Consider the following 27194-nt stretch of genomic DNA (forward strand, 5'->3'; position numbering starts at 1 on the left):
GAACTGATTGATTTCTAGAGCGAGTCTCTTCATAGGCTCACTTGGATTAGCGTCTATTTTGTTCACTAGGAAATCAACAAGCTTTTAGGCCTTTGAACATCAGGATAGAGATCAAATATGTTTCAAAAACAAGTGAATTCGTTGCAGATAATCAACCAAGAATCCAGATATTAAAGAAAATCTATTTTTACAGGCTACAACACTAATAAAATAAGTCCTTTTTTTATCAAGACTTGTGTAGGTAACAGTATTCTGTAAATTATCTCTTATTGGTAAAAAATATTCTTCTACATGTGCACCAAATATGTCCTCTGTTTTGATATGTGTGGTAAAAATATCCTCTTTAATTATCTAAATAATTTGCTAGAAACAGATGGCATTGAAGAGAATGATCTGAGCAGACAAAGATCCCCCAGCAGGATTCTTCCCATGTTGTCTAAACAGACTTACCCTTCCTGTGCACAGTCACATTCACAAACACACACACACACACACACACATTAAGCAGTGTATAAGTGGTAAAACCAGTCTCATTCATTTGTGTTTGCCAACAAAACGCCAATTGCAATGAAGTAAAGGTCTCAAAAACAAGTGGCTCATGCTCCAAACAGGTCAGCAAGCACATGGCTCTGTGCTTGTAATGGTGTCATTAATTGTAAATCCCTGATTTAATCCTTTTTCTGGCTGCAGAGGTATTCTAGTCCGTTTATACAGTAGTGTGAGACTACCAATGTATTGTTTTGATAATAAGCAAAGAGGCTATTTCAACTATAAACCATTACATAAACATCTAAATAGTATATGTACCGACTGAGTCATCACGGCCCGTTGCAGGACTAAATCACCAAATGTTTGGGTTGTCAGTCACTCAAAACTGTTGCCATTTTCGGACAACTTTTATGCTGTGTCATGTGCTGCTGAAACATCCTGTTCAAGTGTTTCTGCAGCTGTGGCTGATTCTCCTGTTCATCAGTTCGTACCCCCAGTTCCTACCCATTCATTTCATCCCAGTCTTTTTTACATTGTGTCTGTTTACAAACCATTTCATAGCTGTTTCCTTTGGTTATGTATTCCAATAGTTACTGTGCTAGAGATACAAAAATCTCATGTACTCCGTATTTCCATTGACAGATACAGTAGTTCATGTCTGTGTTGGGTTTGATCAACTCTTGTGAAATGTGGAAGATTATGATCCCTATTCCAAACAAAGAACTCTTAGCAAACTCCTGCTAGTTGATATTGTTTTTGTCTTGCAATTCCTTACAATACACTTAAGCGGATTGTAAGAAGCTCTTGTGAGTCACCAGGCAGGTAGGAACTGAAGCATGATTTTAAAGTGTCCTGTAGCCAAAGTTCCTTTTTCATACCTGGAAAAAAGTCAGGTAGTATTCAAATGGAAGGGTGCAAAATGACTTGGGGGGGGGGGGGGGGACTTGGACACACTGCTTGACTTTTAGTTCTTTACAAATCTTGATCCTTTCTTTTTTTTCTACCTGTACAAATATCTACAAATTGTGAGTAAGGAATTTTCCCATTGTAAGTCAGTATGTCATATACTATAACTATTCTTGTCCTTTGAAAGAGATAACCAGGATAAAGTAGAAATTGTTTCACTGTCAGTTCGAACCTAAACAGGTACAGTTTGTAGTTCTTGTAAGTAAACCAAAACATTAGCTATCAAGCACAACATTCTCAAAGTTAGGAATCAGAATGGATCATGCTACTCTTGCCGTTTGCCACTGAATGAAATGTGTTGAAATACTCAAGAAAAGAAGACAATCTCTTAAATACAGAGTAAATATTCAGAAGGGAAGATTCGCAAAGACCTGGACATTTCAGGCTTGGAGCGATTTAAATCTCAGTGGAAACATGCAAACAGGTCTGCATGCAAATCTAAACATCTTGATTTCAGGGCCTGGAGTCTATTAAAATATTTTACAGGCCCATTATCACTTGTCTATCTCATTAAAGAAAAACCTTTGGTCAGACAAAAAGCTTAGAATTTAATGACATTTGACGTGAACATATACGAGGCGGGTTTGGATTCATTGTTTTATTAATTTAGCATGAAAACGTGCTGTCCTGTGCTCTAAGTGCATTTTTATGGTTACAACTTTACTGCGAAGTGAAACTTCAGTGATTTTTCAGGACAACATACAGTACTTCCCTGTTTCTGTGATGTTCATAAAGTATCCCATCCATTCCATCATAAAATCACAAATCTACTTTAACCTGCTTTTATTAAAGTGGCTTTAAATCGGTTCTAAACACAGCAGCCGTACTAGTAAAGGTAAAGCAGAAAATGATTTAGCAGACTGTGATGTTGAACGTGCCTACATTTTTTCATGCTTGGAGTTGGAACATTTATGTGTAGAGTAAAAAATAGAATGGGTTCATTGTAGTGAAATTAAAAGGATTTCCCTTGAGATTTCAACCAACCCTCTCAATCCCCCACCAACACACACACACACACACACAGGGTCTGTAGAAGTAGAACACGTGTATGTAGTATTTATAATGTAGAGGAAAGAGGACGTCGTTTTAAGTGGTTTGCTGGAGTAAATGTCACGGTCGAGTAGAAATAGAGTAGTAGTAAGTAAGTATCCAGATCTCGTAATGCTGCTGGAAATATAACTGTAATCCACTTTGTAAACCACAACTACCTATTTCCTGCTACTTAGTGTTGATCTATCCTTTAAAATGGACTTAAAACACATCAAAGTTTGTGGTTGTAATGTGACAAAATACGTAAAGGTTGAGGGTTACTGGTTAATTTTCAAGGCACTGTATCACAGTGTGTAGCTTAAATGCATAGAATGTCTCAGAGGTAATAGACAGTGAATTGCCTGTCATGTGAATGATGAAGCAGGCCCACAGCAGCATGAAGAATCGTCTCATTTATGTGATATTGTGCGAGTTCCACAGTGGCGGACATGGATGGTTTGTCCTTCAACTGGGGACCGTTTGGAGATGTTGTCAGTGTCACTCTCCATCTCTCGCTATTTGTCAACTCTCTCTGCGCTGCCCCTGTCAAAAAGCATCTTTTTAATCTTCATTCCCCCGCTTCTCTGTTTCTGTCTCTGTACAGTACTGTCATGATGGATCACCTTATCTATGAGGGAGATGATGGGGAAAACAGGAAAGTAATCTGTAGCAGTAGAAAATGTAGTATTGAAGGAGAGACTGTAAACTGGAAGAGGGGAAAGGACTATATGCAAAAAATTATATTGAGTTCATTTGGGATATTTTGCTTGGGGATGTATCCGTTTCTGTTTCGTTCCCGAGAAATGCTCAGCTCTGACAGTACAGTCTGCCAGCAGCTATCAATAAGGGCACATTTGTCCTTTCACATTATGTCATGGACCCAGACAGGCTCCAATCTTCTGCCAAACAGCTATCATCTTTTCACATCGGCTTTACCCCACTTCAGCACCATGACCGAGCGTGCTGGTCCAGTGCTCGTTGGTGTGCAGCCAGCTTACTGAAGCGAGCCCTCTGAGTGGTGAGGGAGGCTCCTGTCTTTAGCTATTCTCCTCACATTCACCTTGCAGTCCCAATTATTCAAGGCGGCACGCATGCATGAGCGCTGCCTGCCAGGCCCAGCTGTGAAAAGTGGGTCATGAAATTTAAAAGCACAAGCAGCCCCCTTTTCAGCGCTTGATTGTGACGGCACCAGTCTGGCACCGGTCTGTGACGGCATTGGTCTCACCACCCCAGTAACATTCAGCAGTGTGTTTGTGTGCAGGTGTGAGGCCCTGTCTGTTTCGCAGAAGGTTTTCTTCTTAAAGAATAAATCGGTAAAGATGCAAAACCATCACTTTCTCTTGGTGGGAAAATAAGCGGCCACATTTTAACGTTCTATAAACTGATCCATATCCACTATAAACTATCCTTCTGTTTTGGTCTCTCTTTGAACATAAGACTTCAATGAACATTTCTACCCAGCAACAGGGTACAGTAGGCCAGTAGGCTAGCCCATATGGGGGGTAGACGTCTCACTGAGGAAAGCTACTCATGCACACACTGAGCAATAATGTCATACCCGGATGAGCTCTTTACAGAACCAGACAGCGTATGGGGCTGTCCTACTAATCTACTGCCAACTATAAAGATGTAATGTGCTCCTTGTGCTACAACACACTCATGTGGAAGAATATCCCATTCCTAAAGCTGCAAATGGATGCATTATGAGTATTCATGAGTACAGTAGTCTGACATTTATACCTTTTAGTATAAATAAATACCAACAGGCCAGAATTGCATTCCTCTGTAAGAAAATTGCACACACAGGAATTTTTTTTTCAAACAATACACAAGTATTCTGCATTTTTTATTTATTTTCATTATCAGCAAAAAACAAACCACACACCACATTACATTTTATAAACAGGAATACTCATTGTGGATGTATGAAATAAAATTTCAGCTTAAAACCTGAATAGGTTATTCCTAGCATCAGTGATAAAAGCAATAGCATTAATCATTGTAAATGTATAAAAAGGAAAGTGTTTAAATTTATGAAATAATAAAAAAAAACAACTTTGGGCAAAAAAAAAATTCCTCTCAACATGCTACTTTAAAAATTCATGCAAATGTAAAGCTTTCTAAAACAGTCACTTTCAAAACACTCTCCACATGAAATCCAATAACTTAGAAAATATCAGCCTCTTGTCCCTGAACTGATCCTTGAGAGAAAATAGTTTAGATGACCTCAACAAAAACCCAAAATGTTTCCCAGTTTCCATTAATGGCTTCATCTGGCAAACATACGATCTTTGTTACACGTTATACCCTTAACTGGGCCAGTACCCACTGAGAAAAAAAAAGATAAAATCCAGTTTTAAACAGACATGTTTCTTTCAAACACATTTCTCTGGCATCATTCAACAGTGAAAATGCTTTGTATACACAACTAATTTCTGGGAAGAACATCAAAAACAGCACCATTTAAATTTTTCCTGGATTCTTTCCAACGTGACACTCACGTTGACTCCACAGTAATTGATCTACAAAGTCATACATCTTAGGCAAGTCAAAAAAAGGTTTTTGTTTTTTTTTGCTTAAATATAAGGTTATATTATACTCTCTATGAATCTCTGCTGTTAGCATGCAAATGGGTGTCTCTCTTATGTTTTAATCCAATATTGTTGTTTTTTTCTTTAGAAGTTGATGGATCCAGTGGCAGGTGTAAGCCTGGCCTGATCTAACTAGTACATCTACTTTGAAAATTACTGAGCCCAAAGCCATAATGCATGATTGTATCAGAGTCTACAGGTTTGTTAGTGTTGTTGGTGTAGTAAAAGGCCACCATCATTAATTGATACCTTCACCCATTCTTTTAAACCTGGTTATATGCAATTGCAACATTCTCTGCAAAATGCAAAGGTTTAAACGCCTTAAAGTTTGTATTCACTTAGTTTTAACCTAAAAACAGTCTGTTTTAAAATTCAGTATGAAAATTATGACTCATGACATATGACATTTTGGATGTGATACGTTTGGCGCACCCTCAATTACAGAACATGACTGATTGGAGTGTTGCCTTTCAAATGGATCTAAAAAGTTACCACGCCCCTGTTTGAATGGGAGATTTTTGTGATGCTTAAACTTTCCACCTTTAATATGACCTTTAAACATCTCAGTAAAAAAAATAAAAAATAAAAAGCTTTTGCATTTTAGGGAAATTTTGGTGTTAATCGAAGTGCCTCTGATCGACACTAAATAAAATTCAACAATTGCAGTAGGTTTTTCCATGTCACAGAGAAAGCCATGGATTACGTAGAGCTTTTAAATCATCAGAGGGATCTCGATGTCAAAAAGTGTCAATCAGAAGAACACAAATGACAACTTCACAATTCTGAAGGGCAGTCGGCAAACTTTGCCAGGTCTGCAAAGCATGACTGGTGGTGTGATAATAAAACCCAAAGGAGCTGCGATAAAGCATTACCTTGTGGATGTGCAACCACATTATTGTTGTTTTTTCTTTTAAACCCAAAAGATTTCAATATTTAAAAGTTTTGTTGCATGTGTTATTGGACACATCAAAGGTGGAAAACACTCTGAAATCATTTATCTTAGTCTCATTTTTTTACATCACATAACTGGTGTTTTGATAGGGGTGTGTGAACTCTTTACAACCAATGTACTGCATGTTGGCTTCAGGGTTTGACCTCACGACATTTACCCTTCAGCTGTCGGTAGCTGAGGCTTGGTGCTGCCAAAAATCGGAACTCATCCTGAATGTCCTTAAAGGCAACATTATCCGCTATCAGAAAAAAAACATGTTATCAGAGGTAAATGAAGCCAATGAGAATAATCTACAATGTTGGAGCATAAATGGTCACATCAGCCCTCAGACGGAGCACGAAGAACAAGATCAATGAAAGGCTGCCAATCATACAGGTCTTTGTAGTCTCGAACAGAGAACTGCAACACCCATCATGCCTTGCTGAGATGAAAAGTACAACATTAAATAACTAGCAAAAATATTGGTAGTGTTTTGTTAAATATGTCGCCACTCCATTCAGAGGTTTTACATAAAACAATGGACTGAACAGATTCATTGTGTATAATTATAATGCTCTTAAAAATCAAAAGAACAGCTTTCTTTCACAACTGATAGCACTGACGTGATGTGAACAAAAAAGGTTGACGAAAACAAACGGCTGAAAACCACTTTTGACTCAAGAACAAGTTTTTTTAATGTTTTTTTTGACGTAACAGCAGACACTCCAGTAAAAGAAGAAAAAACTTAATAATGAAGACTTGTGTTTGTATAGAGCTTCAGCTAATTGTGCACCTATAGTAACTATTTTTTCAACCACCTCCTTTGATTAATTTCGTTCTTGTTTTGTTTTGAAGGTTTTTTTTATTATTCTTTGGAAGGTTGGTTTTTAAAATGTGTGAACTGAACATGTAGATTTAGGTGGTGATATTCTTGTTTTAAACATACTCGCAGCCCGGGCACATTCCTGGTCTTGACATTTTATCCATCACTCAAAACACACACTGTTTTTTCTTTATTTTATTTTATTTTTTTGCGCAAGTAACTGTCAACAGTCTTATGTTATCATGACTTGTAATCCTCTGTGCTTTAAAATGAATGACGGGTGCCAGATTATGGATATTGTAGTGAATGTTGGCAGATTGCGGGGTGTTTCCTAGAGTTTTGATAAACAATTCTGTATTATGACAGTTCATGTTGGGTGAGTAAAGTGGGTGAAGCTGTAGTGACATAGTTTATGGTTGGTAGATACTGGACAAGTAAGCCATTATAGGCCCTTCTTGGTCGGAGCGCTGAGTTTCCTCATCCCCCTTATCCTGCACAGCAACTCACTGACAAAGTTCTGAAGAAGAAAAGTAAAATAAAGTTAGACTGTTCAGAGATACACATTAAATTCAGTGAGGTGACTAAGGAGTCATTTAAATGCTTCCATGAAAATTAATTCTTTGGAGTCTTCAACCTTTGTTCTGTGCTGGTTGGACTTCACAAAGCAGATCAGACAATTCTTCATTTTGATTAGTAGAAAACTGCCAAATTTCCGAAAATGAGTAGCTTACAGTCATTTTCAGATGCACAAGAATCAACATAATCTGTGTACTTTAATGGACTACAAAGGTAGACAAACTAAATGAGCTAAAATTATTTCAGATTAAAACACATTAGTACATTTAATTATTTAATTTAATTGATCAAACATTAACTTATTACATTTTTCTCAAAAGAGAACAAAAAATACCTAGAAGACATCTAAAGGATGCTATGCAATGCCAATGCAGTAGCAATCAAAACACCAAATACATTTTTTGTTTTTATGGTTATTTTGTAGCTGGTGTTTCAGAACGTAGGAGCATGTAAGTCTAGATTTGAAACCCTGTGAGTGTTTGATGAAATTAGCATTTTGTGAAGTGCATAATTTTGTAAGGAACAAAGTAAAACTAGATCCTAAGTAAAGATTATTGCGACATGCACTCTCAGAATCAAGCAAGAGGTTATATCAAGGTCTGAGTTTCAGTATTAACTACCTTATTATACAGGACAGTGCTCATGATCCAATTCCAGATGTCTCCCCCTTCCTACCTGCATTCATCTTTTACCCAGCAGGTGTTTTTTCATTTAACCCGAACAACCCTCTCAGCCTCATCACTCCCCCTCTCACCTCATGTCTTTAATCTCCTGTTATCTTCCCCACTCTGCCTTCAAGAAGCAATCTCACAGTCCTTTCACCTTTCGTTCACATTCATCTTGTATATCAATTACCCCATGTCTTTCACTTCTTATTTCCACTTGAGGGAGAGGAAGGGTGTAAGGGTAGCTGTGTGCACCATTTTTAATCCTGAGAGTGGGTGGGTACAGCCGAAATGTTACGGAGAACACATTTAAATAAAGTCCAAATGGGTACAGAATTGTTTTGAGCATCAAACATTGGTTGTAGGGTTTGTTGTAGATTACAGTAAAGCTAAATATAATTAATGGGTATATAAAAATTAGTACTCTTATGGAGGTATGTAGTTGAGGGTGTGTAGGTTGCATATCTCAACAACTGTTACTGTAGCTAAACAGCAATGACCTTGTAATGAAACCACACACAGTGATGATGACAGATGGGGGAAAATTTACCATGTGTGGAATTAATGTGATTGGTTTTTAAAAGCTTTAATCATGCAAATAGCCTAATGCAACCTCATCTAAACCCAGACTCTTATCTCTCTGAACACGTCAATGTGAATACTGCAAGTAATGAATATTATGAAGTCCCACATCAGGTAGCTTATTATTAGCTATTATTAGCTTATTATCATTATAGCTTATTTGTGCTTGTGAACGCATAGTTAATTAGGTATTCATTAGCCTACTAGAACATGGTGGATGCAGGCTTTGGCTCTAATGGTTTTTGTGCTCCAAAGAAGCTCACCTCTGTGGGTTTGTAGCAGTCTGTTAGGGATACCTGTGAAAATAAGAGGGGGAAAACAGTTGTTAGGAGGAAATGATTTACTGCTGTTTTTAAAATCTCAGCAGATTCTGCACTTTTAACTTTGATTAACAGAAACTCATATTCTACATTGGTTGTTGGAGTCTAGCCTTTACTCATATGAGCATGTATGTATTTAAATAAATGTTCAAAAGGTTCTGAGATTTTAAGAATAAATTGCTAATTAGCAGACTTGAGGAATGTTCACAAGTCATGTCTCTCAAGTTAAGTCTCAAGTCTTTAGGGACTGAAAGAAGCATGCTCTCATCAAATGCATGGCATCTCATCTGCCAATAATATGGTACATATAGCCTAATGAGGCCCAAAATGATATATACCCTTGGCAGATTGAAGTTTAAACTACTATTTTAATTAACCACCATGGTTCTTCTGATTAGAAGTAATATTATTGTTTTGGAGTGACTCAGCTGATAGAAAATCTGCAAAGAGGACAAAACAAGGAACTCATCGCTAAAGAGAAACCATGCAAATCCCAGTAGAAAAAACTGGTCAGTAATTTTTAAGGGTTTGATTGCTGTTAGTATCTTTTGAGGGATTCATGTCTCATTAGCTACCAGAAACAAACTTTCTGGCAACGTCTGAATACTCCGGGGGTTTGAAAAAATTTACATTCTGTAAGGATTCTGTTTTAACACAGAGATTTATCAGTGATCTTCTATAAACCAGACAATATCACCTCAAAAACATCAAATATTCTGCACAGTAGACACTTTTGCTTTAAAACTGATACAACATGTTTCAAGTACCTATTTTACATTTTTTGTCTATGAACAGAAATAGTTTATTATACTATTCTTGTCTAAGGAAAATTTCAAACTTTGCTTAGACAAAACAGCAAAGTTTACACAAAGCCTTACACAGCAACTCTTGAAACAAACTAATAATATCCACATTTTATCTATGGGTATGTAAGTTATTACAACATGTTTATTTTTACCAGTAGCCTTTATATTCACATGATATCAACAGTTATATCTTTACTGAATATCCAGACAGCTTAAGAACCAATCAACCACCAGATCTCTATAAAGGATTTCTCATTCTCTCTGTGACCAATCATCTCTGCTAAAGACTTGTATACACACACAACCACATACACACATATACACACACATTTACCTGTAGTTTGCTGGCTCTCTCATCATCACTGTTGACCTCCAGCAAGTCATCAATGTCAATCTCTACCTCTGGCATCTCGTCCTCCTGAAACACAAGAGAACCCTTTGTTAGAGAACAGATGGAAAGGCTTTAAATGCGCAAACAAAATAAGAAAGTAGAACATTTCATTTTAAAAAAAAATGCAACTGGAATATTTGTGTTGGCAAGAGGCTTATAAACATCCAAACCACTCTGTGTGCCCGCCTGCTAGGGACATACATCATTTGGAAATGTCATTGTACTGGGGTTGGGCCATTTAGCGGCTCAGCGGTTGGAGGCTGCCTTCAGCTCAACACCACATCAAAGCCCCAATGGTTCATTTTATTTCGCCACAAGGTTTTTGCAGAGGAAGCAAGCAGGGAGGATAAACCTTTCCCTCCCAGACACCGCATGACGTGTTCTACAAATGCTGTCCTTTTGGGAAGCATCAAGCTAAGGCTCTTAAAGGAACTGAGCCTGAGAATCCAGTTATTTTTCCACCTTTGTTTGCTTGACATTTACAACAAACACTTAAGCATCTGCTGCTGTCAAACAAGTCAACGGAGATATTTGATCACCTTCTGCTATCTTCCAAGTGGGTGGTCAGGTTTTTGTGAGCAACCCAGGCAAAACTCTCTGGGGTTATTTTTTGCACGTTGTTCTCTTCATTACTTTGAAACAAAACCTCTGTGCTCAGAATATGCTCAACATACTGAAAGCATTATTTCTCTGTCATTTTAATGCATTAGCTCACTGAAGATTTACTAAATATTTTGAGCAATTGTGTTTGTAAATTTTTCAAATGCTCATTTATTTTCTTTAAATTTGATGAGAACATATTCATTATATATTTTTTTCTATTCTGCCATTTGACACTTAAATCCATTTGCCAAAAAGAAAAAAATCTTTTTATTTCCATCTTTGTTTCACAACGATTAAAATGAACCCCCTTACTGAAGCCCACGAGGTTCAATCAAACGTACAGCGGGACGGGAATGTGGCTCACAGCTACTTGCTAACCATCGTTTCATAAAATGCCCATGAGATAATTTCTCATCTCTACTGCTAACACAGCAACAGGGATGTTATCCAGGGCTTATGTGTATGTGTGTGTGTCTATCATACAGCCAGGAGCACAGCATGGTATTAAGACAAAGAGCATTAAAGCAGGGATGATATTAGCTCCCACAATTATAGTCAGTCGGCTTCGTTCTATGTGGGCAGGGTAATAAGAACACACTGAAATCAGTGCTAGCCATAACCATTCAAGTAACAACGCAAAAAACATGCATTCGTAAAGCCTAATGCTAAAACCTCACAAATGCAAATTAATATGACAGAACTATTGACGAGAAAATAAGTAAGCCTGTGGAGCAAATCTCCATAAAACTTGGGTTTAATGGTTAATAGATTAAATATCAGTTGAAACCAGATTTGTGCGTACACTGCATTATCTTTTTTGTCACTGTCTGACATAAAATTCCGTACTTTGCCCTAGTCTTTGTCTAAAATTATTTGTTTGCTAAATGCCAAATTAATAAGAGTTGATTTTGATTTTTATATGTTTTAACCTTTATATTCTGAAGTTTACTTATGTTTTCTTAGTACTTGGTAGATTTAACTTTTAAAACATGTTTGATATCCTTTGGCAAGCTTCTCGCAGTAGTTTGCTGGAATCTTGGACCATTCCTCCAGGTGAGCAAAAAACTCTGCCCTTGTAACCGACTTTGGTCTGGAGATTTAAATAAATATTAATCAAAACTATTTCCATTCATAGTTCAGACCTTTGAGAAACAATCAGGAAAGATCTTGCTTAAACTAAATCTTCTCATAGGTTTTTAATTTAATTAAGCTTTGAACTTCTACTGGTTCAATTTCTTGCCAGAAGGTGAACTTTTACCCCGGTCAGAAGTGTTCTGCAACTCTAACAGGTTTCCTTCAAGGATTGCCCTCCTGCTATCTTTCTGTCAACTCAGTCCATTATCTAAATCCAACAGATGATCTAAAGCGAGTTGATGACTCCACAAAGTTTCTCCCGTGGAGTTTCAGGACAGGAAGCAAAGGTCAGTCCCCTCAGTCTTTCTCTCTATCAGTCTGTGGGGTCATCACTCACTCACTGACTTCTGTGAGAGTCTGATTGTTTCACATGTCAGCAGGCACTCATCACCCTACATCCCTGTGATTGGTGATAACATCACACATGGCTGGAATATAAATCTTGATATTCAAAGAAACTGTTAAGGAAGACATTGCACATATTTAGTCCTTCACAGTGGAGTATGAGTAATTATAATAGTGTGAACCCATACAACTAATCCCAAGTAGATCATTTTCAGTGCCTGCAGCAGGTAAAGTTAACAGTAACTGCAGACAACACAACTAAATAAGGTAGGCAAACATTTTAAGATGAAGAAGCAATTGATAAAAGTGCACTTCAAACCTTCTTTGCTACACGTAGAAGTAGCAGTTGGTTATTTTTTTTGCATTTGCAAATGAGAGAAATAATGATGAAAGACCTGGTGTGTTCAGAGGATATGTGCACAAGGAGAAGTGTTATTTGTAATCAAGGCAACTTTGTGAAGACTGTGCACGAGAACCAGCAAAGAACTGAAAGCCTGATAGAAAAACACAAAGCTGGACTGTCAGCCTGTGAGCCTGGCAATGTGTGCAGACAGCTAAGAGCGCATCTGTGTCAGGCTTGTTTTCACCGTCAGCTCAGCCGCCGGCAGCGTTTTCAGTCTGGTTCAGCTGCGGTGAGGTGAATCCAAGCTAATGCGAGCAGCCCAACCCTGTGAGTCAACACAAACTCCATTTAGACTTCATTTAAACAGTGTCTATGAACAAAGGTGTGAGCAATTGCTTTACTTGAATGAATAATTCATTGACATCCCTATTCATAACCCTCCTACGTGAACCAGACCGGCTGGTTTCATATAATTACAGTTCTAAAGTAGATGATTATCCACAAGCTAATACACTCATGTTGATGGTTTCAGTCAATAAATATCTCCAGGTCAAATGGACAGTCTTTATTTCATCAGCTTATTAAAAATTATGTTTGGATTCAGGTATTTACAGATACGCCTATCTTCAGTGACATAGTTGTTGTTATATGAGCAAATGTTTGTCACTGCGGATTCAAGATTCTGTTTTTTAATCTTTCTGCAGGTGTACAAGCAGACTTCTAGCGCGTCCTCTTGTCTTGTCTTTCTGCTTCTTTACATTTTCACTTTTAACCCCATCTCACTCCCTTTCTTCTTCTGAAAGTGGTTGCTCTGTCACATACACTCCCAGAAAAAAGACATAGAAGTTTGTGACTCTGACTTTACAAATATGAACAAAGTTCAAGAGGCATGAATACTTTTTCACCTCACTGAAGGTAAAAGGCAAGGAAATAAGGAAAAGAATGTGGTTCAAAAGAAGCAAACATACGGAATCTAATATTAAATCCTAAAATTGTGATTGGTACAGAACACATAGAGAAGCAAAACAACAGTCGGTAAAAGCTAAAAGATTAACTAGAATAAGAAAGACATACAACTCAGATACAGTGAGATGAAGCGAGCACCAATAAGTGGGTCATTGTGATGATGATGATGATGAGGTGAAGGAAGAGGAGGATTGTGCAACGCTGTAAAATCTCCCAGCTCAGCTTTCTTCCTCTATATTCTGCCACACTGTGTCACATCAAAGTGCCGGGGAACTCAAGGTGGGCTGAAATCATCCCCTGAAATTAAGTTATTAAGGGTGGAGGAAGTAAAAACACGGAGAATTGACAGTGTGTGATGGGAAAATTACTCTGAAGATTCAAAATGAGGGAAACAGACAAACACTACAAGCAGTTCGGAAGACGAGAGAGACTTTGCCAAGGTTACTGTTAAGGCCCTCGTGGATTACTTGGCTCTTGGCCCTCCCCCACTTTCAAACACCTCCCTGTTGTCGTTTGGTGCAGCAGTTTGCTGAAACTATAGAGCGCGAAGGATGTGACTTTACTGGGTGATGCTAGCAGCTGCAGTCACAGCTCTTTCTCACGCTGATTCAGCTACTCCAGAGGACACTACATCAAATAGGAGAACTGCTAGAAAACATAGGATTGGGGTAGAAAAATCCTAAAATTAAGGTTGAAAATATAATTAATTAGCATGACAGTGACCCTCTAAACTTCTGTATTCATAAAATTCAAAGCATTTACACCCTGACTGTGAACTATTAGTGTAGTACCACCAGTTTTCAAGTGGATCTCTAATATTATCTTTTACGTAAAGCATTTCTGTTTTGTGCGCTGTTGCCACTGACATTTAGATACACTATTTCATAAAGTTCCTACTGTCCGTCATCAAGTTAGACTGCTTAGTCAGTCAGTTACCGGTTGAGATAAAGCTGCCAACACTTAAACCATTTCTCTCTCCTACTTTTTACTTTTTATTAGAGTAGAAAGTACACCTATGTCAGTTCTTTTGTTTCAAACTACCAGTCAGTTGAGATGGCCGCTCATTCTGAGGCAGGTTCTTCCTGTTTATGAGGAGTTTTTACTATCCACTGTCACAAACTGTGACTCAATGCAAGTGATTGTTTACTGTCATTCCGTGCTGAATGACAGTATGGCTTGTTAACCTAATTTCAATAATGAACTGAACTTAATGAACTTCGTTAACTAGGATCAGTTGGAATGGACACGTTTTTGAATTGAAATTAAATTTTTTTGTAACGTGCCTTGAGATGGCATGTTGTGAATTGGCGCTTTATAAATAAACAAAATTAAAACTGAACTAAACATTTCCTGTTTTAGGACAGCAAGATTCATCAAAAATATTTTGATTGGAGAATTTCCCGAATGAGGTTTTTTTTAGAGAACCTTTATTTCCTTTCTTCATATCTTCATGCATGTATTTTATAGTGCAAGTAAATATCTGGTTTCACTTTTTTGTTTCTTTAGCACACACAGCATGCACTCTACTAAGCTTTTATGAAACATTTTTCTGTATGAGCTCAGAGGCAGTTTGATGGATATTTCACAATCCACAGTTAATTAATCTTAGTGTCTTCTATGTTGTAACTAATCCCCCTCTTAGAGCTCTTCATAAACATCTTCCATCAGCAGCCTCACCAACAGCTCACATCTACACACAGTGACGTGCTGTTGCCAGACAGAATCACCTCTGGTTAAAATCCTTGTATATACTTAAGAGTTAAATATTCCTGTTTCATTCTCAATCAGGAATATATCAGACCTGGACATTTAAGGCAGATAGATATAATGTTACTGTACTCGAAATCCAGACAGTTCTTCCCTGAGGCAAATCGATCGACAGCTGAAGCCAATGCAGACCTTTGCCCTCAACACAAAGCAAATGCTCGGCATGAAAACATAGATAGCATTGAGGTCAAAAGCAGCCAGCCATCCAGCAAACAGAACAGAGTGCTAAAGAATGTATTTAAATGAAAGGTTTCTCTGTTTTTGAAAACTGTAATGTAGGTGAAAATAAACCAAACTGCCTGGAAATAAGATCCAGATTTGTTTGAAAAATGAAAGCACTTCCTTACTGAACCCATACAATTTAGTTTTTGCATGAGTCATTTTGCACATGCAAAGGTGGATAAACAACAAATGCACTCTTGAAAAGGAGCTCATCCGTCTGGCTTTTGAGAGTCAAAACAACCATCAGCCTCTTTCTCTTTGCTGCAAATGCAGATGCTGTTTTGCATCTCCTCCTCCAAGCTGGGAGCGCACAGAGTGCGAGTCAATGTTTTTATACAGCCTGTTTATAGACCTCCTGACAGAGAAACCAGTAGTTAACCAGATCTAGTAGGGATGAGGATAAAATGACTGAGAAATGAACAGATTTTAAAAGCGAATTATCGATCAATCAATCATTCAATCAAGTTTATAGTACATTTCACCAACAAAGCAGTTCCAAGTGCTTTACATCATAAAAACACAAAAATCAACAATAAGAACAGGCAATTGTCAGGATTTCATTCATTGATATTAATTTTATCCAGGCATATCTTGGCTGGAACAGCCGACATAATAACATCTATTCCTCAGCAGCATACAGAATTCCACTTCAATGTGCTTCAGGTCACTAATTGATTGGTTGATATCTATTTGATTGAAACCCACATGGAGAGAGTGAGCGTGCTGGAAGGAGGATCACAAAGTAGAAGTGCAGAAGTGTGAAGTCAGTTGCGGTGGACGAGTGCAGACAGTGAAAGGAGGATTTTAAAATTTAGCACAACCAAAACCGAGCAGCCAATAAACACGCTATAACCTTTGTGCTCAGTGTTGATTTTTGAAATTGACACTCGGTGCTGCCAGTGTGTCTCAGCAGCTGGTGGATTTCTGCTGGCTGAGAGGCCTCCTTGTCAACACCTCTGATTTGTTTAGCAGCAGCAGATGCACGTGTGTGTGTGTGTGTGGGTGTGTATGCGTAAGTGAAATGTGTGGACGTGTGCTCAGACGTCCGACGCTTGATGAGTGTCTATTTTTATCCATCATATCTAAATTTCCAAGCATGGATATTGTAAACAGAAGACTGACCTTTCTTCATTTCTCAGTCCGTGGATCAGTCAGTGCAGCAGTAATCATTTAATTAATAGCTCCAATTCTGATAACCAGAGATGTACGTGGAGTTTACAGTGACTTGCAGAAGTCCTTACCCATGGAACCTTTTCCTCATTTTGTCCAGATACTTCAAAGGATTTTTATTTAAGTGATAAACCAACACAAAGTAGCACATAATTGTGAAGTGGAAGGAAAATGACTCCTGGTGGCATTTTCTTCCATCAAGACACAGTGCAGACTAAGGCCTTCTTATGTTTTTCTTTGCCAAGCTAAGCAAGCTAAGGCAGATGCAAAATGTAAGCAAACAGCAATTTTCAAGTTTTATCAAAACTCTCAATTAATGTAATTGCTTTAGCTTCCTACCACATACGACATGTAGACCAAGTAACTTAGTTTTGGTCTCTCTTAGTCAGCATATCCTTCAACATGTTTATTGTCTCCCCTACGTTGCTCCTTAAACTGGCCTGAAGAGGTCCTGTGAACCTCTTCAGGCCTTCTTTCAGCAATTTCTTTCTTCTTGATACTCTCTAACAAAGGCCAGATTTGTTGAGCGTCAAAGGATAATCCACCTGAATTATGGTTCTCTGTAGGCCCTCCAGAGTAATCAGGGGCCTGTGGCCTGTTTTTCTGATAGAAAAGAACATCGCAGCCACTGTCGATTTTGGATGAATTAACTAAACATCATGCGAAATGTTCAAAGCTTGAGATGTTGTTTGTATAATTACATCTTTTCTTCTTCGAGGTTGCAAAGTAACAAAGTGATTAGTATGAATGCTTTGCAAGGCACTGAGCTTGCTTGTTTGTTGTGTGTGCTCATAGCATGATGCATTAAGTAACTCTGTATGTAAAGTAATACTCCTGTCAATGAATGCCGATGTGTGTTTTCCCAGGCATGCTATTGAACCGTTCTAATGACTTGGGCTTGAATTCTACTCCTCTGGTTTTATGTGAGGCTCACGTGGTTGCTCTTGTTCCTCGGTAAAAAACACATGACAGGCACAGGGGAGGAAAAATCTAGACGGGAAGCAGTGAGCGACAGAAAGATGAAAGACATTTCATCTGGAAAGGCAGAAATCTTAGACAGATTTCTGCCCTTGAAGTGATACTTGAAGGTTAGACATCAGCAACAAAATACCCTTTTCTTTGTTCCATACACATATTCATAAACACAAAAATCACCTGAAGCCATTTTTTACACAAAATGCAGTTTCAAAATTAACCTGTATACCTCATATAATCCATGGACAACAGGAATGCAATGGTATCAACCACAAGGAGATGCTTTAACTCAGGAGATTGCTTTTGCTCCATTTAGTCTGAACATGTACACTGACCTGTCAGATCACTGTTATGCTCATCAGTTTATGAAAAGTCACCACTGTGCATCTGTTAAAGACTAGCCCAGTATCTTTAGCCTAAAAAAGGCCACATGGCCTCATACAAACCCACAGACAGTAAAAGCCGTAGGGCAGAAGCCTTGTATACCAACAGACCCTGAGCTGGCAGAGCCACTGAAAAGTAGGGCATTTCTTCCACTCATTTGCATCTCAAAGGCATACACATGACACAACATGCAGAATGCAAGTGTATAATGGATTTACTGCTGTCCAGTAAGAGTTTATGTCTCGCATTATCTTAATTGATTGCTCTTAGACAGACAGATCCATCAGTCCGCTGACACATTCTGCCTTTTAATCACCTAAACCGGACCTCAGCATTAGCAGGCACTCAATTAGAGTCCACCTCATCTATTAAAGAAGAGAAGGAGTGTGGTGGTGGGTCAGCAGTCACAAACTGACAAGGACTTTTGTCTTCTTTTGTTTAATTTGTATAGTATACAAAGTTTACACATAGGGGCTAATAGAAAATATAAATGTGAGAAAAAGACTATTTGTTCAGAGAAAAACTGCAATGCAAAGACAACGCAGAATTATTGTCCATCTTCTAGGTAACATAGGGGCCCTCTGGGTTTTGTCTTCCTTTTATGTTATTTTGTGAACAGCTTTGAGCAGTGGCCTTCAGCGTGCACTGGACTGGTCCGCAGCCGAGTGACAAGCAGACAGACCAGGGCTTTGCTATTGAAAAGAAAGAGCTGGACCCAAAAGCAAAACGCTTGTTTTATAGGCCCTTCTCTGATCAAACCCTCACCTTTCACACATGTGCTCATGTGTGAAAAAATCCCATTCTGGACACAGGAGCAAGTCAAAATGAGCTGTAGACCAGGGGTGCCCAAGTCCCTAAAATCTACCTATATCCTGCAACTGTAAGATGCCTTCCTTCTCCTACACACCTGAATCAAACGACTCATCAACAGCTTTTAGCACTGGAGAACCCAGCTAAAAGGGCTGGAATCATTTGTTTGAGGCACGTAGAAGCAGGAGTACATCTTAAAGCTGCAGATAAAAGATCTTAAGGACTGGATTTGAGCACCCCTGCTTTGTGATCCTGTACTACTTGAATATTGATTAAACAAGCAAGATGATGTCAATATTTGCAAAGGTCTTAAAAGTGTGAGACATTCAGAACAGAAAATTGCATTACTAATGGAATCCGTTTAGCTTATTTTATCACATTTCTGCCCCAACAAACAACCTGACTTCACTAACAAACTCAAGCCCCTATATTATAGTCCCCAATGTATTATCAGGTTTTCTTATGAAACTGATACAGTGGATGACCTTTCAGCAAGAACAGCATAGTCACCCCTACATGTATCTAACACACACATGCTTAAAGAACACTACCGAAACCAATTTGGGTTTCAGCGTAGAGGTATTTACAACAGTGGTTGGAATGTGATGTCCTGCTTACAGTCATGTACATAAAGATCACTAGTATGTAGTAACAACCACCTGCTCAAACACTAGAGGAGGTGATAGACAGCTTTAACAATGCACTGAAAGTACAACTTTTAGACATCATCAGGGACTGCTTTCACTACTGGCTTTTATTGAAATCCTTCCAAGTCCCAGTTCAGCTCAGGCTAATAACGCTCTGGTTATCGGAGACCGGTTGGAGAGCCAGACGGGGATCATTATGGGATATTATCTTATTGGCTAAGTGAATAGATATGAAGAGATGTCCTGCTGGTGTGTGGATGTACGCACTATATGGAAAGAGGTCAAATGGACAGGATATCATGCAAGAGAAAAAATATGGAAATATTTTGGCTCATAATTAATCTAAAATTCAAGTTGCATTAACTACATCCTGCTGATGGAAGTCTGACATGCAGCCAAGAACTCGGTCAGCTTTGAACTGTTCAGCCATTGCAGTTGGAAACAAGGCTTCAGCTTATTTTAGCTCGAATAAGAACCACACCAGAGAAATAAGCAGGGCTATAAAGAGAGGGAGAAACTCACAAACAAGATGACAGACATGAAAAGGCATCGGTCTGTGTTAGAGGGCTGCTGTAAATGCAACGCTTACAGCATTTTCAGCATGAGGGAGGTAGAAGTTCAGAGCTTCACACACATGCAGAGTTTATTAACCTCATGTGTGAAAAAATATTTGCATTGCAATGCTCTCTCTTATTGCAGAAGGGAAGGTATCAAAACCTGTTCTGGCAGTTAGTGTCGTACTGTGATTTTTGCCTGAACTTATTTTCAGTACACAGTGCACAAATCACTTCATATTTTTGGCACACTTTGTTTTGATAAAGCCCCAGTCTTTTGTATTGGGAGTGCATCTGATAGACCAAAATAAAACCCAGCACAATGGCCAAGAGAAAGAAAAAATATATTTGATTTTCTTAGGTTTTTTATTTTTTTTAATAGAAATGTAAAAAGTGTTGCGTGCGTTACTATTCAGTCCTTTGGGGCATGTCTCTACCTGTAAACCATTCTGACAAGAATATGCTTTGATTTGACTCATTCCAGTAGCTTTGGATTATGTTGAGTCATTGTTCTGCTGGAAGGTGAACTGGAGTCTCATCTGTTTTGCAGCCTTTAACGGCTTCTCTTTCAGGATTGCCATGTTTTCAGCAACATCCATCTTCCAATTAAAAATTACCAGCTTCACGTGCCTGCAGAGGAAAAGCATCCCCACACCATCCTTCAATGTGGGGATGTTGTTTTCAGACTTCAGTTTTCTTCTCTACATTAACTATTGTATATAACTATTAATCCCTTTAATGGCTTTGGTGATCCCCGGCTTTTGTGATGCTTTTTTACTGGTTCATGTTTTTTTAAAACCTGTAAAGCTTTGGAAGAAAACCTTCACTGAGTAAACAGATGATTTCTGAAGGAAATGGGTTGCACTGGTTCGCATTTCACAGTATCAGACACATTTTATTTTCGATGCACAATTAAGCTCTAATTTATGTTCCTCCGTCACATAAAATCGCAATAATTCAAGGTGTGTGTACCCTGCTCCACCCTGTTCTTTTTATAATCTCTCAGTGGTGTAATCTCTGTGTGGATTATACCATTGATAGATGGAGTGATCCATGCATATATAAATATATGCCTGACTCGAAGTGACAGACGTATTGTGTGTGTATATGTGCGTTTGTGCAGACCCTTGGCATTAGGGAGGGGGTTGCGAGGCAGAAGAGGTGATTGGCTGGGGAGGAGAGTCACAGCATCAGCACATCCTCTAACCCAGTGCCCTTCTTTCCATCTTCTCAACACCCCCACATGGCTCTGCATGGCAGCATAGTGTACGTGGGAAACAGGAGAGTTTATTGGGAGGGGAATTTGCTGCTATCCGGACCCCCGACACACACTCTCTCTTTCTTTCTCTCTCTCTCTCTGCCTCTCTCTCTTTCTTTCTCCACATGCGCACACAAGGCCTCCCCTCCCCCTTTTTAAAGTGTTAAAGAATGCGACGTGCAGACGTGCGAACGCACAGTAATTGGGGTGGCCAATATAAGGCGCAGGGACAGATGCACCGCAGAAAAGTGCATATAGGTTAAAAGGGCTAAAACCGTCGCCACATAAACGTCAAACGACTGAACTGAGACACACGCACCATCTCATAAAACTACAATAAACCGAGCAGCTGGGGGTTTGCTTTAAAGGATATTGATGAAAGGGCTGTTATTAGTGTCATTTACGAGAAATTATACGGTCTATGTAAATGGATGCACACAGTATTCCCTTTTCGCAGCTGCAAGCTTCCTTGGAGGTGGGGGGCGACCGGTGCGTAAAAGGACAACCATGCGGTTTCTCTGCTGCTGCTTTTCCTCCCCGGCCCATGCATCCCTTGCTCAATGACAGAGACAGATATAACAAATAAAACTCTCGGAGCTACAAAGGCACACATAGATGTCTGAAAGCCTCAGTATCTATGACGCAAAGGAAAATGAGAAAGTCAAGCTCCTTGATGTGAAAAGTTGATGTGTTATATTGTTGTGATTTTGAGTTTTCATGTGAAAAACAGATGACTTGCAGCTCTGATTGACTGACACTACAATCAAAAAAATGACACAAAAACATGCATAAAGTAACCTGCATTATTTATCCCGGCTGTCTGTCTCCTTGTGCATCTGACAGGGTGACCCGTCCTTTACTCACCTCACAGTCATACAACTTGCTGAGCTCTTCGATGATCCATTCTTCCAGCACGAGTCTCTTCCGCAGCTCCTTCCTGTCGTACTTGACCGTCACTTTTCCCTGCTTCTTCTGGACCGGGTCCTCACCATTGATGGGGCCGGAGCTCACGCAGCCCACACCGGGCGCACCTTGGAAGAAGACGCGGCTGCCTGCGGTGGGCAGAGGGGCACTGGTTTCGGTGCTGGCGGCCGACATAGCGGGATGAGAGGGTTTGTTGCTTGGATAAATGTGTTAATGAAGTGGACAGGAGGGGAGAGAGAGACTGCGGAGCTGCACGGCAGACAGGAGAATGTGCAGCAGCTTTTAAACAGTTGCTATTTAAAGCGCAGCGCCGTAGAAAGCCGAGAGGGCGGAGCGAGCGCTGCAAGAAATGCTGGATGGCAGACGTTGGGTTTGAGGTGAAATAAAAAAATTATGACTCCAAATAAAAGAAAGAAATAGTGGAATATGGAGATGACAATGGAACAGAAACGCAAAGGAGTTTAATTTACTACATGAACGTCGTATTGGCAGGTGTCGGTGTTTAAAAATGAACATATTCAAAAATTAGTCCGGTTAACAGACATGAATCATTTTTTGCAGTGAATCTTTCGATTTCCCTCAATGGTTTTTATTAGCGCACCAGCGTTAAAGACAGTTGCGCCATCAAGAGGAGGTAAGGAGAACAATTTGCTGTCAAATCAGACAATCTTTTTATTTACAGGTGCATATATCAATGAACACCTAAAGGTTTATTCCAACAATGTAGTTCAAAATCTGAAACTCAGATCTATTACAAAGAGTGATCTATATTACAAGTTTTTAACTTGCAGCTCATGAAAACTCGAAAGCATAATGAAATTCAGGACATTCTATTTTAGATTTTGTCGCCCCAGAGATTATTAGTGCCAAAAAATAATTGTTCAAGTGTTCTTGTTTGTAGCTACAAACAAACAAAATCTCAGTATCCTTATTTATATTCTTCTCATTTAGAGAAAAAAAGAAAAAAAAAACTTGGCGAAAGAATTTTTGCGCCATCTATTGTCCGAATTAATCCATAACGCTATGATAAGTCAGATTGTGTTTGAATTGTTCGTCACTGAGAGATATTTCAATAGGTTTTTCTTAATTAAATCAAATCTCATGATGCTGGCTCAAAATAGATACACTCCTCATTTTTGGAACTGAACGTAAAAAAATGTAGTTAACATTCAGGAATGGTATAAATTTGGTCAACAAGTAAAGATGATTGACCCTTATTGGAATTTTCACAGGTGGACTTTCAAGAAAGATGGAGATAAATTAAACATTTTCTTAAAATACATAATGTAGGTATTTATCTATTATCAACTACATTTCTAAATCTTTTGTTTTCATTTTGTTCTAAATACCACAAACCTTTTCTCAAAACCAGACTTCGGTGCGTTCCATAAACTACACTTATTCAAAGTGTGTTGTTCAAAAAACTTGATTTTTTTTCCCAATACAATTTAGTTTATTTATATACCACCAATTCACAATAAATATCTCAAGACCCTTTTACAAAATAAAAAACAAATCAATCAGAATCAATTCAATTCAATCACACTCACAGATTCAAAGGCAGATGCATTTGAATTTGAACACGCCTCTTTTTAGAAGCTCCTAAGATTTCCAAATCTGTTTGTTTCAGACCAATCAATAAAACATAACAGAAAAATTTCTTATTTCCCAAACACTTTTATTTCATTTGCTCCATGAAAATGAACATTTTATTGAAGGTTTTTGTTAAGTGTTTCAGTTTGCATGTACTATTCAGCTTGTAGCACAGGGAGAACAAAGTGGAATATTAACCTCAGTATAGGACTTTGAAACTTAAACTTGCAGACTTTTATGGGGGTTTTTTGTTTTTTCATGACCTGGTGAACCGTGGAAATGTTTTTTCTACTTCAACTGGGTGCCAAGCTCATGTGCCTTATCCCATGTTCTAACTCAGCATAAAGGCTCACTTCAGATAACAGAGAAGCATTTTATAACACGAGGTTTGCACTCAGCAAAGGTACAGTAGTTCCACTCCTACTGGCAGCTGCTCAGTCAGTCATGGCTCTCCTGTCTGAACTCACACCCATCCTCGCTCTGGTCCTGTGCGTCGTGGCCGGCTTTTTGTTTCTGAAATCTCGGACACCAGAGACCAGTCCGAGAGTAGCAGGGCAAACCAAGGGGCCCACAAAAAAGGAGTTCAGACCCTGGGTGGATCAGGACTTGCAGGATGACACAGAAATAACAAGAGGAGGTAAATTCCAGTTTCCTTTTTACTAGTCAAAGAAAAATAGGATTTTCATGTTTTGCATGCTTGCATTGGATGCAAAGGGCTTTACATAAATTAAAATAAGTGAAAAAAACAAGCGATAATTAAAAATTGACATACAACACTAACAGTCATATTAACAAATCAAAAAATAAATAATGAGCTAAACAAGCATGGGGAAGTTTCTTGTGTTTAATACCTTCATACGTTATGCATAAATACAATCCACATTACATCACCCAGGTTGAAAAGTGCCCATGCATCTACTGGATTTCCTTAGACATAAACTTTTTAAACTACTTTGAATAACGTATTGAGTATACGATAGCTGGTATCAATTGGAACTATTGATACTAGTTCCAACCAGCTAGATAATTAAAGTTTATACATCTGAAGGGCATCAGAGCTCTGTGCCTTGTTACGGCAGACTATATGTTGTCTGTCTCCTTGTTTATTTAGATTCCCTGATTAACAAATGAATGTCAGAGGCATCACATATCATTTCTTTGACATCATTATAGATGACGATGAATGGGTGGAGAACAACAAAGAGGAAGAGCTTGCACATGTTCCCTATTCACCACAGCGCTACTCGGAGGAGACCATGCTGCAGAGGTCCAAGGATTTTTACTCCTTGATGAACCAGAGGAGATCTGTCAGATTCATCAGCCCCGAGCCAGTCCCACAAGAAGTCATCGATAGGGTCATCCTCACTGCAGGCACGAGACATATCAGTTTGGCTTTTTGCTGCATTCGAGGATCAACAAAGGCCATCATAACTGGGATCAGTTTGTTTATTAATGTGTTCCGTCTCTGTTTAGGGACAGCGCCAAGTGGTGCTCACACAGAGCCCTGGACATTTGTTGTAGTGTCAGATCTGGACACAAAGCACAAGATCAGACTTATTGTGGAAGAAGAAGAGGAGGTGAACTACCGCCAGAGGATGGGAGATAAGTGGGTCCATGATTTGGCCAGGCTAAGGTGAACATATTTACTTACTCCACATCTTTTTTTACCATTATGATTATAATTAAAAGGACAATATATGCCACATAAATCATACTTGTTTCTACAAAACAGGACAAACTGGATTAAGGAATATTTGGATGTTGCTCCATACTTGATTCTCATTTTTAAACAGACTTATGGGATTCTACCAAATGGAAAGAAAAAGACCCATTATTACAATGAAATCAGTGTCTCTATATCTTGTGGAATCCTCCTGGCTGCTTTGCAGGTTAGAAATACAAAATATTCTATGAAATACAAATGACTCTAAATGTAATGAAAACATTTATTTAATTATGTTTCCAAATGCACAATTACATTCTCTGAACATTTTTCCAAAAACACAGTATAATCTCAAACAAAGAATCTGATTTTCTGTCTGTCAGAATGTGGGCCTAGTAACCGTCACAACGACGCCCCTAAACTGTGGCCCTCAGCTCAGGCTCCTCCTCAAGCGGCCGGTCAACGAGAAGCTGCTGATGCTGCTTCCTGTGGGCTATCCTGCAGCGGACGCCACTGTGCCAGATTTGAAACGGAAAAATCTGGAGGAGATCCTGGTGGCCACCGGAACAAATCAGAGAATACAAAATGTGGAAAAGTGTTCAAATGTCTTTTGAAGAACAAATGCTTTTAAAATTTTAAAACTACTTATGGCTGCAAAGAAAAAATAAAATTGGTTTTAGTTGGTATTTTTTTGTATCCTCAGTAGTTTAAATGGCACAAAAAAGTGTATTAATGTTGATGTATATTCTCCACTCAAGAATACTGTCAGTCATCTATGTAGGAAACTATATGGTATTGCTCTTCTATTTTGTTTTTTTAATAAAGCAGTAAGTGAAAAGTGTGAATCCTGATATTTTTGTTGTATTCCCAATTTTTGCTCATTAAATTTGTCCTTAAAACAATAATACAGTTGTATGTTCAGTAGGTATAACACTTAACCCTGTGATTCTTAAGACATCGGCTAATGGTTCTGTTTTCTAAACCATTACTGCTTGCTCATTTGAAACCACATGTCAAGGCAATACTGTGGTAAAATGAAATAAATGTTTAATACTGCTGCCAAAGACTACCAAAGTGTGGGTTGAAAAGATAAATTGGTGTTGGCTCACTAAACATGTAATATTTGGGTTGAAATAAATAATTATTTTCCATCCATTTTCTGTACCTTAACTTTTTAAAGATCACAGGCAGGCATCAATTAAAAGGTGAGAAGTGGGGAACACCCTCAACATGTTAATACTCAATTCTGATTTGTTGCTGAGATCCAACTTGTTGTGATATAACTGACATCATTTAGATGTGACCACTATCAGACTTTATGTACAGTCTACAACCCTGAAGTGAAACGCCTGCACAGAAGATGATACAATGTCACATGCAACACATTGTTTGCAGAAGGTGTAGGCTTCTTTTGCACCTTGTTTTACATTTGCTCTTATCACATTTCAGTGTTGCTAAGTTGGATGAAATGCAACATGACGGTTCAGATTTAGGTTGCATTGGATCTGAATTATATATGAAAAAACTGGATTTGTGCATATTATGTGTGTCCATGCTATACAAAAAATATTGCCAAAAATGTCAGATTTGGTCTACTTTTTTCTGTTATATAAATCCAGCAATACAAATACACACACTCAACGAACATTTAATGAGGCTGATCAAAC

General features: G+C 38.6%; 2 protein-coding genes across 2 annotated transcripts; one reads left to right on the top strand and one right to left on the bottom strand.

Moving 5' to 3' along the window:
- Nucleotides 1-6818: 6818 nt before the first annotated feature.
- ppp1r14c (protein phosphatase 1, regulatory (inhibitor) subunit 14C) lies at nt 6819-22558 on the bottom strand. Its single transcript, XM_028040291.1, has 4 exons — nt 22212-22558; nt 10113-10196; nt 8916-8948; nt 6819-7346 (listed from the first exon to the last, which is right to left on the bottom strand). Exons 1-4 carry the CDS (start codon nt 22443-22445, stop codon nt 7272-7274), a joined length of 426 nt encoding a protein of 141 aa, XP_027896092.1. The 5' UTR covers nt 22446-22558; the 3' UTR covers nt 6819-7271.
- Nucleotides 22559-24180: 1622 nt separating this feature from the next.
- On the top strand, nt 24181-26682 carry iyd (iodotyrosine deiodinase). The gene is made up of 5 exons (XM_028040290.1): nt 24181-24501; nt 25038-25235; nt 25338-25497; nt 25597-25753; nt 25911-26682. Exons 1-5 carry the CDS (start codon nt 24309-24311, stop codon nt 26139-26141), a joined length of 939 nt encoding a protein of 312 aa, XP_027896091.1. The 5' UTR covers nt 24181-24308; the 3' UTR covers nt 26142-26682.
- The last annotated feature ends 512 nt before the right edge of the window (nt 26683-27194 follow it).

This window comes from Xiphophorus couchianus, chromosome 15 (genome assembly GCF_001444195.1).
Source record: "Xiphophorus couchianus chromosome 15, X_couchianus-1.0, whole genome shotgun sequence".
In the NCBI taxonomy this organism is placed as follows: domain Eukaryota; kingdom Metazoa; phylum Chordata; class Actinopteri; order Cyprinodontiformes; family Poeciliidae; genus Xiphophorus; species Xiphophorus couchianus.